Raw genomic sequence first — 12,112 nt, 5'->3', positions numbered from 1 at the left:
CCTCTGTTTTACAAAAGAAAAAGCAGAGGCTTAGAGAGGTTGAGTGACTTACCTGAGATGTCTAGGTAGTAAGTAGAGAAGCCTGACTAGCGATGCCCAGCTTTTAACTACCTTCTGCATCCCTGCAGTAAGGTGTGCCGAACACATCATCCTCTTTCCCACAATGCCTTTTTAAAAATATTTTCAATATTTATTTTTGAGAGAGAGAGAGAGAGCACTCCTGGAGGAGGGGCAGAGAGAGAGAGAGGGAGACACAGAATCCAAAGCAGGCTCCAGGCTCCAAGCTGTCAGCACGGAGACTGACACGGGGCTCGAACTCCTGAACCATGAGATCATGACCTGAGCCGAAGTCGGATGCTTAACCGACTGAGCCACCCAGACGCCCCCCACTCCACCCCACAATGCCTCTCTGAACACAGTTGTTTTTAGCTGCCAGATGAAGACAGGTTGAAATGATGGGGCTTCATTTTTTAAAAAATTGAAAGTGAGAGAGGGAAAGATAAAAATCTAGAAACACAACTGTGAAGTACAATGAGAGACATGCCGAGCTGATTCAGCAAGCCCCTGATGAGTAGGATGAGGGTGTGTCCCTAAAACATGAATAAGAAAAACATTTAATCCAAAGAACACAGTTATTTTTCACACAATGGGTCATTAAACCATTACCCCTATATGCACTGGTAGCTGAAACTGTCCACGGCACTAGACGAGGTGGGGAGAGATGTCTTCGTGAATTAATTTAGCCCAGAGTTTTCCTTCTTTTTGGGCACCCTAATCAATAGCCTGCTATGATGACATCTCAGAGGTACATGAGTAGTGCATGTGCCCAGATAGATCCTTCTCCATCCTTGGCTGTCCAGATTAAGACTTTGATTACTCAGATATAGAGACAAGATTATGAGGTGTGGTCCGGAGTGTTCATCCTATAGCCTTGGGCTAGTCACTTCCCCTCCATGGGCCTCTGCTTCTTTGTGTTTACAGCTAAGAAGAAAAAAAAAAAAAATTAATCCTCTCTGATGGGATTCTGCACTGATATTTTTATGATGCCCTGGTCTTATGAAATTATACCACTCTCCTTTATCACTTGTATCCTTGAAATTTACCAAAGTATCCCATTATCCACAGGATGAAATCCAAATCCCTTAGCATACAAGAAAGCCCTGTGCACTTTGGCCTCCACTTGCCTCTGACACATGTTCCCCGACAGCAATGCACCCCACCCATCCAAATTCGTTTTTTCACCAGCAACTCCCAGACATGTACATCTTTATTCTTGCTGCTACCCTCTTTAGAATGTGCTTCCTGTTCCTTTTTTTTACATGGTGATCTCTTATTTACCTTCCAAGAAGCCCAAACGCCATCTCCTCTCTAAAGGTTTCCCTGTTGCCCTGGCAAGGTTATTTGCAGACCTCTCTGTCCAGTTGCCTCGTCTGGACCATCTCTGCTCCAGGCCCAGAAAGCTGTGTTATGATGATGTGTGTCTGTGTCTATCCCTGCTGATTACACTGTAAACTCCCCAAGGGCGAGGATCTTGTCTTTTTCATCTCTATAGACTCAGTGCCTAGCTCAGGACTTGGGCTTCGTAAATAGAGTCCATCAATATTTGAAAACAGGAGAACAAAAGAAATGAAGGAAACAAGAAAAAATAAACAATAATCTTGTGCTTTCAAGAAGGGTTTTGTCCCAAAATGGAAAAGGTATATACCAGATCTGGCTGTGGCCTCAGTCCTAATGTAACGGACTAGAGTGTGCCTTTCAGAGGTGGCCGAGGTCATGACTTGAGAAGTTTAAGTAGACACAGTGTAGCTGGAGGCCTCACCAACCGGGCCCTGTGTGGATCTAGGCGGGCCCAGAAATACTCGGTTACAGTACACAGGGAGAAAGCTAACAGCTTCAGATTCCTATGTTTCACCTTTCAAACCTGTTAATGAAACACCTTTTTTAACCTTTCTTTTTTTCCCCCTTCTCGCTGTTCTCGCACAGGTCTTCAGATAATCTTCCCTCAGTATCTGCAAGAGAAGTTTGTCCAGTCGGCCTTGAGCTACATCATGTGCAATGGTGAGGGAGAGTATGTGTGCCAGAACAGCCAGTGTAGATGTCAGTGTGCAGAGGAGTTCCCACAGTGCAACTGCCCCATCACCGACATCCAGATCATGGAGTACACGCTGGCCAACATGGCCAAGTCTTGGGCCGAAGCTTATAAGGACCTGGAGAATTCAGGTAGAGAGCCTAACGTGGTCGTACTGCATCCGTGGCCCTGAGCCAAGCCTAGAAAAGAAAACTGTCTAGCCAGAATTAGGACCACTGTGAGGGACTGTTCAGTGACTCCAGTTATTTCACGTGGGAGGGACCAGAGCCAGGTCTGGGAGCTGTCATGGAGTAGGTACTCAGTCAGTCTCCATTGGATGGAATAATGAATCGCGTAATTGAGTTTGTGGTCCTAAGATGTATTGTCTGCATTGTACCCAGAAGACAGAGAGAGTAATGCCACATAGCACATAGAAGCCTCTGGAGAATGGAGAGTCAAAGGTACTTGTATTGATTCCCGAGTCTGTGTGTGCGTGTGCATGTGCGTGTGCGTGTGTGTGCGCGCACCTATATCTCTCGATAAACAACCACGTATGTATGTCTAAATATGTATATGTGTATGTATTTTTATCCATGTACATGTATATAGATAATGATACGGATAGAGATATCCAAACAATTCACAGATTGTCAAAGCTAAAGCGACTTTTCAGGTACGTGGCTGTTTCCCACTTTTCATGGTTAAGGAGACGCGTGGTCATGAATTTCAGGGGAGGAAAGTCAGCCACCAAGGGCCACACAGTGGGTGAGGTACAGAGTTGCATCTCTGCCTTTCTGGAGTTTCTAGTTGATGTGAAAGCCAGCCATGAATCGTATGGCATTTTAATCATGTGAAGGAGAGGCTACTGTGAGCAAATCCATGCAGGGGGAGGTTGAGGAGGTCAGGAGGGTCAGGGAGGTCAGGAGAGGCACCTTGGGGAAGAACATCAAACTTTGATGCAGAAGCCAGTGGGTGAGTGCATGTCAGAGAGCGGGAGGCCATCACAAGGTGCCTCAGAGGGAGAGGACGGAGACGTGGTTAGCGTGGTGGGACAGGTGCTAAAAGTGGAGAAGGTGCAGAGGTACCGAGGTGTTAGAAGGGCAGATTAGCAGGGCTTGGTGTTACACGGGCTGTACGTGGTCGAAGAGAAGGGCGTTGAGATTCAAGAGCTTTTTTTAGGTATGTTTGGTAGACAGTTTGATGGAGGCTGGTACCATTCACTGAGCTAGAACACCCTGGGTGGTTCAGAAACAGAGACTGTGTATGCAGCGCTGGGCATGAAAAGCTTGGGCATCCTTGAGATTTCTAAGAAGAGATGCCAGGTAAACAGTTGGCATCTACTATGCGTTCAGAGATCTGTCAAATAAATGGACATATGCAGAGAGCATTACTGGCTTTTAGAACAGCTCAATATTTCTTAAATTTATGACAGCAACTGCATTACAATGAGTAGTGATAGTCCTGTATCCTGGGGGGGGGGTGTGGGGGGCACCAAGACCCGGTGTCTTCCCCAGGGTTACATAGTTAGTAAATGACAGGGTTGGGAACAGAATCCCTGATTCCAAACCTCGTGCTTGTAGCAGCTTTTTGTATTAATGCTCCTTTACCCCCGAGGCTTCAGTTCCCTCATCTGATATATGAGAGGACATGTTTGTGGTTTTAATAGTTGAATTTATTTAAATTTTTAGCCGAGAAACCCTTTGATCGAACAAAATCGTACCTTGGAGCCACTGTGTACCCACAGGTAAAAGCTGAGCCCTACTGAGCTGTATTTGAAAACCATTGGTTTCCATGAACTCTAAGCCCCTGAACCAGCTTTGGGAGCACATAATGCATGAGTGATTCTGCTCTCGTGCAGCTCGAACGGAGCTGTGGCTGCCCTATGGACCCGCACCCGCCAGTCCATTTAAAATCCCAGGAACTCATAGAAGAGAGGTTCATGATGGAAATGTGTGACGACAATTATTTGGCCTCAAACAAAAGAAGCATTTGATAACACGCTTTTGCAAGGAGATTGCACTGATTGCTAAAAAACAGAGGGGCATGAAGTCGATGTGCACAAGCAGTAGGGATCTTTAGCATAGAATCCTATCCCCCAGGAAGAGAAACCACTTTCAGCGGGTGGGTAGGTGGGTGGAGAAGGAAACACAGAAAGCTGAAATGCTGCTGAGTAGCTGAATAGGCCACAGAAATGATTTACGTGGCACGCTTTCTCTCCACAAGAGCACACGTTCGCTCTAGATACCCTGTACTTATCCATCTGGAATGGTTTTACCCATTAAGACAAATCCATCGATACCTTCGTGTAGATGTGGCTTGTGCGTGTGTATCTTCCTCCTCTTCGTTTCAGGCAGTGGCCTTAATGATTCAGCAACTAGGCAGCTTGGAGGGATTCAAGACCCGGCCAAAAGGGAAAAGCCAATGATTCCTTCATGGTCGGAGCACTGGTGGTCACATAGAGCCTAGTTTACACACATGAATGGCGGTCTACACCTCCTTTATTGGGAGGGAGCCCTTCCACTTTCAGTCAAAAAATTAAATCATTTTAACGTTTAAATTCTGTGTTCCTAACTGACCCAGGTTCAGGTTCAGTGAAACGACTGTCATGTTCTCCAAGGTCAACAGCGCTTCGTACAGGAGAGCAGCATATCTTCCTTGGGGGTTGGGGGAGGCTGTGTATTGTGGGCAACCAACACACAGGGTCATTAGGGCCAGCCCACTGCCTCCAGCCAACTCCCCGAATAAACCAGCCGGCGTTGTCCTATGCTAGCCGCCCATCCCCTGGGCGCGTTCTGTATGTCGAGGACTCTTTAGGCAGATACAGTGCTGTGTCACTCTTTCCTGATTTGCATTAGGTGCTAGGTTACCTGTTTGACAGATGGGAAAACTGAGGTGTTGAAAGAATAATGGTCATACAGCTGCCCAGGGGTCCAGATGCAACTTGATCTCCTGAATGTCTGACTGGCAATAAGGAGGCACTGTGAGTTCTGTAGGGGTCAGAGATTCCTATTTTTGGCACCATTTATTTAGTTAGTTAGTTTCTTTTTTTCCCCCGGTATACTGATCCTCTTTATGTGTTGAGAGTAAGTGTATAATGCTGAGTAAAAGCATACATTCAGAGCCTGCTTAGAGTTCTAATTCTGCCATTTACTGGCTGTGTGACCTTGGCAAGATAACTGACTTCTTTGTGTCCTAGTTTCTATAAAAGAAGGCGCTGAAAGTACCCACCTCGTAGATTTGCTGTAAAATCACTTATATGGGTGAGGTGTTTCAGAGTGAGCGTGGTGCTTACTGAAAGCTACGTAGGCATTTTTAAAAATAAAATGAATGCCTAATGTACCTGAAATTTCCTGATAGCTTTTGCAGCACGAACTAAAAGTACTAAGCTGCAAATATATATACATACATATATATACACATATATATTTATATTATACATATAAATATGCATATATTATACATATTTATATATTTATATTTAAATGTGTATATATATATATATCCCCAACCATTTGGATTTTTCCCCCCGCAAAATGACCAACCTCCTAATTCTTTTATTTTCCCGGTAGTTGGGGAGCATGACAAAGGTAAGTATTATATTGAAAAAAGAATAGCTCAGATTCAAGTCCTGCCTCTTGTCACTCCTTGGCTGTTCTACCTTCAGAAAATCATTTCCCTGCTCTGGGCTTCATTTTCCCTCTGTGTAGAACAAGAAAGCTGACCTAGATTATCTCTAAGGTTGTGTCGAGTTGCAGAAAACACGGAAACTCTGAAACACAGAACCAAACTGAGGCAGAAACCTTCACCTGGGAGACCCAAGATTTGCCCCCATCTCTTAAGGTGGGCTGTCTCTAAATGGGATGTGACATGAGGTGGTACACAGACAACTTCCAGTAGGACTGGATCATGTAGCAAGGAGCTTGACCCATCTCAGCTCTCCCTCGACCCTGCAGATGACATCAGAGAGAACATTCCAGTTGGTGCTAATATGCCGTTAGCACCTCCCCGTGGCTCGGCTCTCTACCTTCCTGTGTACTTCACAGTGAGAGCAGGACCCAGGGTTTGATCACTTAGCTGGCAACACTATCCGGCCAGGATTTGTTAATACTGTTTTCATAAATGTATACTTTTACAGCTTTATTTTTATAGCTCCCATTCTACTGAAGGCATGGGATGGAGGTTTTCTAATGCAGAATTGGATAAAAATTTGGTTGAATCGATTCAAAGAAAATACTAAGTAAATACAAGTACAAATATGTGAATATCATTATCAAGCTGGCATTCAGATGACGGAAGTTTGGGAAGCCTTGTTTTTTTTTTTTTTAAGTTTATTTATTTTGAGAAAGAGAGAGAGAGAGAGAGCATGAGCTGGGGAGGGGCAGAGAGAAAGAGAGAATCCAAAGCAGGCTCAACACTGCCAGCTTGGAGCCCGATGCGGGACTCGAATCCATGAACGCTGTGATCATGATCTGAGCCAAAATCAAGAGTCTGATGCTTAAGGGACTGAGCCACTCAGGCGCCCCCTGGACAATCTCGTTTCTAATAAGGATACAGGATGCAGATTCCCTCCTGTGGGAGCAAAGTAAAAGAACCTTCACTGAAAGTGTAGTGGCCCTTGCACGGCCTCCCAGGAGCTGCCCAGAGGCTAGTGCAGAGTTCATGGGGCCTCAAAGGAGTGAGTTTTATCTGCAAGCCTGCCTGACTGGTAGGTGGGGCTGAGCCTTCCAGGCAGCCTCCAAGGTGGGGGGGGGGGGGGGCAGCCTTGCTCAGTCCTTCTCTCTTGGCCTCTGTCTCTCGCTAGATGAGTTTAAATCGTTTATGAAGCGTCTGCCCAGCAACCACTTCCTGACCATCGGGAGCATCCATCAGCACTGGGGCAACGACTGGGACCTGCAGAACCGTTACAAGCTCCTGCAGAGCGCCACCGAGGCCCAGAGGCAAAAGATCCAGCGCACCGCCCGCAAGCTCTTCGGCCTCAGTGTCCGCTGTCGCCACAATCCCAACCACCAGCTGCCTAGAGAGAGGTAAGTGCGACCCCCCACCCCACCCCCACCGCCTCTGCAGGCTCAGACCTGTTTCTGGCTTAAGTTCCCTGTGGCCCAGGGAAATGCCATGCCGATGATGATGCACCTGCTGGTGGCAGGCCAGGCCTTGCGTGGACCAGACCAACCACTTTCTGGATCATCTCTGGCTTCTCTGCTTCTGGTTGCCGCTGTCCTGGGTTTTCTCACTGTTTCCTGAATATGCCGGGAACTTTCAGCCTCTGTGTTCTGTCTGATCCGTCGGACTGTGGGAGGGAGCCCGCAATAGCCCTGACTGCTATGTGACATTATTCTGGTTGCTTGAAAGGTATTATCTATTTAATTTAAAAGTTACTTGACAGATTGGGGCCCCTGGGTGGTTCAGTCGGTTAAGCATCTGACTTCTGCTCAGGTCATGATCTTGTGGTTTGTGAGTTCGAGCCCTGCATCGGGCTCTGTGCTGACAGCTCAGAGCCTGGAACCTGCTTCGGATTCTGTGTCTCCCTGTCTCTCTTTTCCCCTCCTGGCTCATGCTCCGCCTCTCTCTCTCTATCTAAAAAATAAATAAACATTTTAAACAAACAGAAATTACTTAACAAAGCAGATTTTAGCATCCGCATCTTAATGGTGAAGAAACTGGGTTAACTAATCCCTCAGCTATATATTGAGGACCTTTGATCAGGGCCTGGAGTCAGTGACACAAACAAGGCAGGGACCAGGAAAATTTAAGGAGGAACTCCCTGGCTGGGTCTTGTGAGTGCAGGGTCCTCACCTGAGAGTGAGAGCCTCCGTAAACACCTGGATGCCTCACTTCCTTCCCTCTGGGCTGACAAGACAGAAGTTCCTGGGTCTTCACAGATCTTAGGGTTTCTTTGCTCCCTCTGGAACTTCTGGGGAAGAAGCCAGGATTGAGATCCAGCCTTTTCAGACTCCATTCTCCCAGGGCATGTGTGAGCTGCTCCCTGGCGGGGGGGGGGGGGGGGGGGGGGGGGGGGGTGCGGTGGTTTCTGTAGTGGTGCCTCTGTGGATTCCACAAAGGCATCTCCATCCAGCAGAAGGCAGGTTTGGGGGCTGTGCACCCTGCTTCGGCTAGCGCAGCTGTACCTTGATTTGTTTCACATTTGGGGGTCTTGCACTCAACTTTATTCAGAGAGAAGAGATCCACTCTTTAAAAGAGTAAGGCTAAGTCGTATTCACTTACCAGATTTGCGGTCAGCCACGTGTCTGTATAGCTGAGTGCTACGCTTTTTGCACAGAGCAGAGAACCAGCCCAGAGAGGCCCAGTATTTGGTCCAGAGCTACAGTGCACATCAGTGGTTCCCAAGAGGAGGTGATTTTTTTCCCGGGGAGCATTTAGAAATGTCTGAAGACATTTTTGAGTATCATAATGGGTGTGGGGTGCTATTACACAGGGCAATCCCCACAGCAAAGAGTTTATCCTTTGCCAAAAAGTCAGTGATGTTGGGGTTTGGAAGCCCTGACATAAGAGGAAGAGACAGGATCCCCCAGCGCTATGATGCTAAATACCGTGCTCTTCCTCGCCCTCCTGGGCAGGCACCCAAAGATTAAAGATCCATGACACTTCTAAGCATTTCCCTCATGCCAGCCACCCCCACGCACTTACTCGTTTTCCTCTTCATTTTTTCAGACTCAGATCAAATGCCGCCTCCTCCATGAAGTCTTTCCTGATTGCACCAGCCACTACAGAGGCTCTTTATTCTAGGGCCCCATTACGCTAAAACCCCTACCCATCTTCCCTTTCTCCCCCCACTGTGAAGTCTCCTCCTTTTACTCCTGGCCATGCTGACCCGTGTGTTTCCCATTCCTTCCAACTCTGAACCCATTGCTTGGCAGCTAGTTTGCGATCATTACTTGGGGGACCAAACAGGATTTGCTCTGGCAGTCGCTCCCTCGCTGCAGTGCGGCGAGTGCAGGAACTAAAGAAAGGGGTCCAGTCACAGCGTGGTTTCCTTGTCATCTGCAGCGGGTGCCCAAACTGCCACCACGAGCGAGTGCCCAGATTCCATCTAGATCCATCAGGCTTTGGTCACGTGACCCGCATTGGATGCAATGAGGGATTCAGAAAGGAGCACAGTACACAGGGCTGTGAAGGATGTCTTTTCAGAGGAGGGGCTCTGTTAGCAATCACGAAAAACCCTGTATGTATATATATATATATATGTGCTTAAAATCAGCTTGTTAGTGCTGCCATAGCAAAGTACCACAGACTGAGTGGTTTAGACAACAGAAATGGATCTTCTCACAGTTCTGGAGGCTGGGAGTCTGAGATTGAGGTGGTCTGCAAGGTTGGCTCCTCTCTCCTTGGTGACACGTGGCCGCCTTCTGCCTGTGTCCTCACGTGGTGTTTCCGCTGTGCGTCTCTGTGTCCTAATCTCTTCTTACAAGGACACCAGTCCTTTTGGGTTAGGGTCCCACCTCAATGACCTAATGTTAACTTAATTACCTCTTCGAAGCCCCTTTCTCTAAATAGAGTCACATTCTGAGGTACCGACGGTGAGGGCTTGAACATACGAATGTGGGGGAGATATAATTCAGCCCAGAACCCCAGAAAAAGTGGCTTTTGATCTATAGGTGAAGAAACCCTGCAGCCCCAGGATTCGCCACACTGGATGCAAATCTGGTGGCAAAGGGTAACATTTAACCGTTACCTGATTTTAAACAGATTGGTCTGTCAGTTTTGCCGTGTGTCCCCCTCAGAGAATGAAATGGAAGGTCCAAAGTCGGACACATTTATTAAAGGTGAGAAGAATTTCCAGGGTGCAGGTCACAGAGCACCATCAGTCCTGCCAGGCCTAGGAAGGCTCAGGAGGGTTCCAGAAGGAGAGCAGCCAGACTGGCATTACAAAGAGGAAAGGAAAGGGACGCCTGGGTGGCTCAGTCCATTAAGCATCTGACCGGCTCAGGTCATGATCTTGCGATTCCTGAGTTCAAGCCCCACTTCAGGTTCTATGCCGACAGCTCAGAGCCTGGAGCCCGCTTCAGATTCTGCCTCCCTCTCCCTCTCTGCCCCTCCCCTGCTCATGCTCTGTCTCTGTGTCTCTCAAAACTAAATGAAACGAAACAAAAGGCAGTAGCAAAGAGGGGCAAAAATGGGCAACGGGAAGAACACCGCATGGAATCACGGGGCTAGACTGCGATCCCGCCCCACCATTGGCAAACTTCGCGACCTTTGGCAGGTCGCTTCCCTGTTGGGAGGGCAGATGTCCACATCTGTCCACGAGCTGCTCTTCCCTTGCAAGCCGCCAGGCCAGAAGTGTCCCACTATCACCAGGACCTTCAAAGAAAGACCTCCCAGTGTGGCCCTCTGTCCTCCCTCGAGAGAAAACTTGCCTGAATCCTAACATCCCTGCTCTAACTCATCTGGAGAGGATGTCTAGGACTCCACCTTAGCAAGGCAGTCAATTATGTTCATTTAACAAGTATTGACTGCTGGGGGCTGGGGGGTGCAGGGCACAGAAACTCGGCTCTGGGTGGATTCCTCTGAAGCCTTCCCAGGAGAGCTGAACCTCCTTGCTGGCTGTGAGCTGCTCCCTGACATCTGAATCGGAGCTTCTAATGAGTGTTTCTCACACCAGCAGGCAGGGCACCTCCCCGCCACAGAGCAGTGTCAGACAAAGGTGCTAACACGGGGGACCTTGGGCCACCTGGACTGAGCGAGCTGGAGTTTGCAAACGAGCTGATTGCTGTGCATTGGTCTGTGTGTGCCAGGCTCCGGGGGAGATGAGTCCACTGAGCAGATGCCTTTGCTACCACAGGTGTCAGAGGGGTTTTTACACGTGTCGCAGAGGGGTGATGTCGAGGCGTGGTGGGGGAGGGAAAGAGCATGGGGCTTTAGTTGCACGCGGACTGGGTCCAAATCCTGGCTCCGTGGCATTCCAGCCACGAGGCTCTGCCTGCGTCCCTGCACCTCCCTGGCGATGGGATAATAACGCTTTGCCTTCAGGTTAAGTACAAAGACTAAGATTTTGAAATACAAAAGACCTGGTAAAACACCTAACTCAGTTAAGACTGGAGGCAGACGGGGAGAAAGAGGATGCTGTCACTTTATACATGTATTCTAAAGGCCAGGCACTGTTCTCAGCACCCGATAATGAATTAGCTCATTTCTTCCTCACTGCCACCCTCCAAACTAGGTACCTTTGCTACCCTACTATTCCTACTTTACCGCTAAAGGAATTGAGGCACAGAGAGTTTAATAAGATCCCCAAGGTCAATAAGTGTTAATTATTTTATTGTTACTTCAAAGAGGTGGCTCCCCCTAAAATTAAGTGGTGAGCCGATAATCGGAGCTAGCTTTAAGGCATCCTGAAAACTCGACGCTGGTCTGGAAGGCAAATGCCGCCAATACACTCACCCCAAGGCTCAGCGGCTCAAAAAGAACACTTTCTCATCAGCCATCATGATTCTGCAGGTTGACTGGGCACAGCCGGGGGTCCATCAAGGCGGCGGAGGCTGGGGTCATCTGAGGGCCGACTGGACTGGGCGTCCAGGATGACTCACGCCCACGGCTGGCAGACTGCTGGCTGGCAGCTGGGAGCTCGGCCGAGGCTGCCAAGCAGACTGCCTACACGTGCCCTCTCCATGTGGCCTGGGCTGCTTGCAGTGCGACAGCGTCCCGGGACTGGAAGGAAGCGGTGGGACTTTTTGCATCTTAGCTCCGGAAGTTAGACACCGTATTCTACTGGCCAAAGCCCCGCCCAGATTCCAGGGTGTGAATATTGGGAGCTGTGGGTCTTTGCAGGCAGAGGGAATCGTTTTTGGCGGTTAGGTACTACGGGATGAATGAAGTAGAAATAGAGCTAGACGTGACCATCTTACATGTAGGGCAAATAAAATTAATTACAAAACCATAACAGCCTCTTACTGAGCAGCTGTTAGAACAGGCAGGAGAGCTGGCTAAGTATAAAGAGTCTACAGTCAGACTGGCTGGGTTCGCATCCCAGCTCTGTCGGCTGCTTACACTGTAACCCTGGGGAGGTCAGCACCAGCTTTGAGCCTCAGT

At 48.4% G+C, this 12,112-nt stretch overlaps 1 protein-coding gene across 3 annotated transcripts in view; it reads left to right on the top strand.

Moving 5' to 3' along the window:
• Window positions 1–12,112, top strand: part of BRINP1 (BMP/retinoic acid inducible neural specific 1) — a 175,520-nt gene that overhangs the window by 141,420 nt on the left and 21,988 nt on the right. For 2 of the 3 annotated variants that reach the window (XM_043566982.1, XM_043566983.1), the window contains exons 6-7: window positions 1,984–2,220; window positions 6,870–7,092. In XM_043566982.1, the coding sequence (XP_043422917.1) occupies window positions 1,984–2,220; window positions 6,870–7,092 (460 nt within the window). The remainder of the gene's footprint in view (window positions 1–1,983; window positions 2,221–6,869; window positions 7,093–12,112) is intronic. The other variant, XM_043566985.1, reaches the window with a different exon arrangement.

This window comes from Prionailurus bengalensis, chromosome D4 (assembly GCF_016509475.1).
Source record: "Prionailurus bengalensis isolate Pbe53 chromosome D4, Fcat_Pben_1.1_paternal_pri, whole genome shotgun sequence".
NCBI classification, from domain to species: Eukaryota; Metazoa; Chordata; class Mammalia; order Carnivora; family Felidae; genus Prionailurus; species Prionailurus bengalensis.
This window is presented reverse-complemented; position numbering and strand designations above follow the sequence as displayed.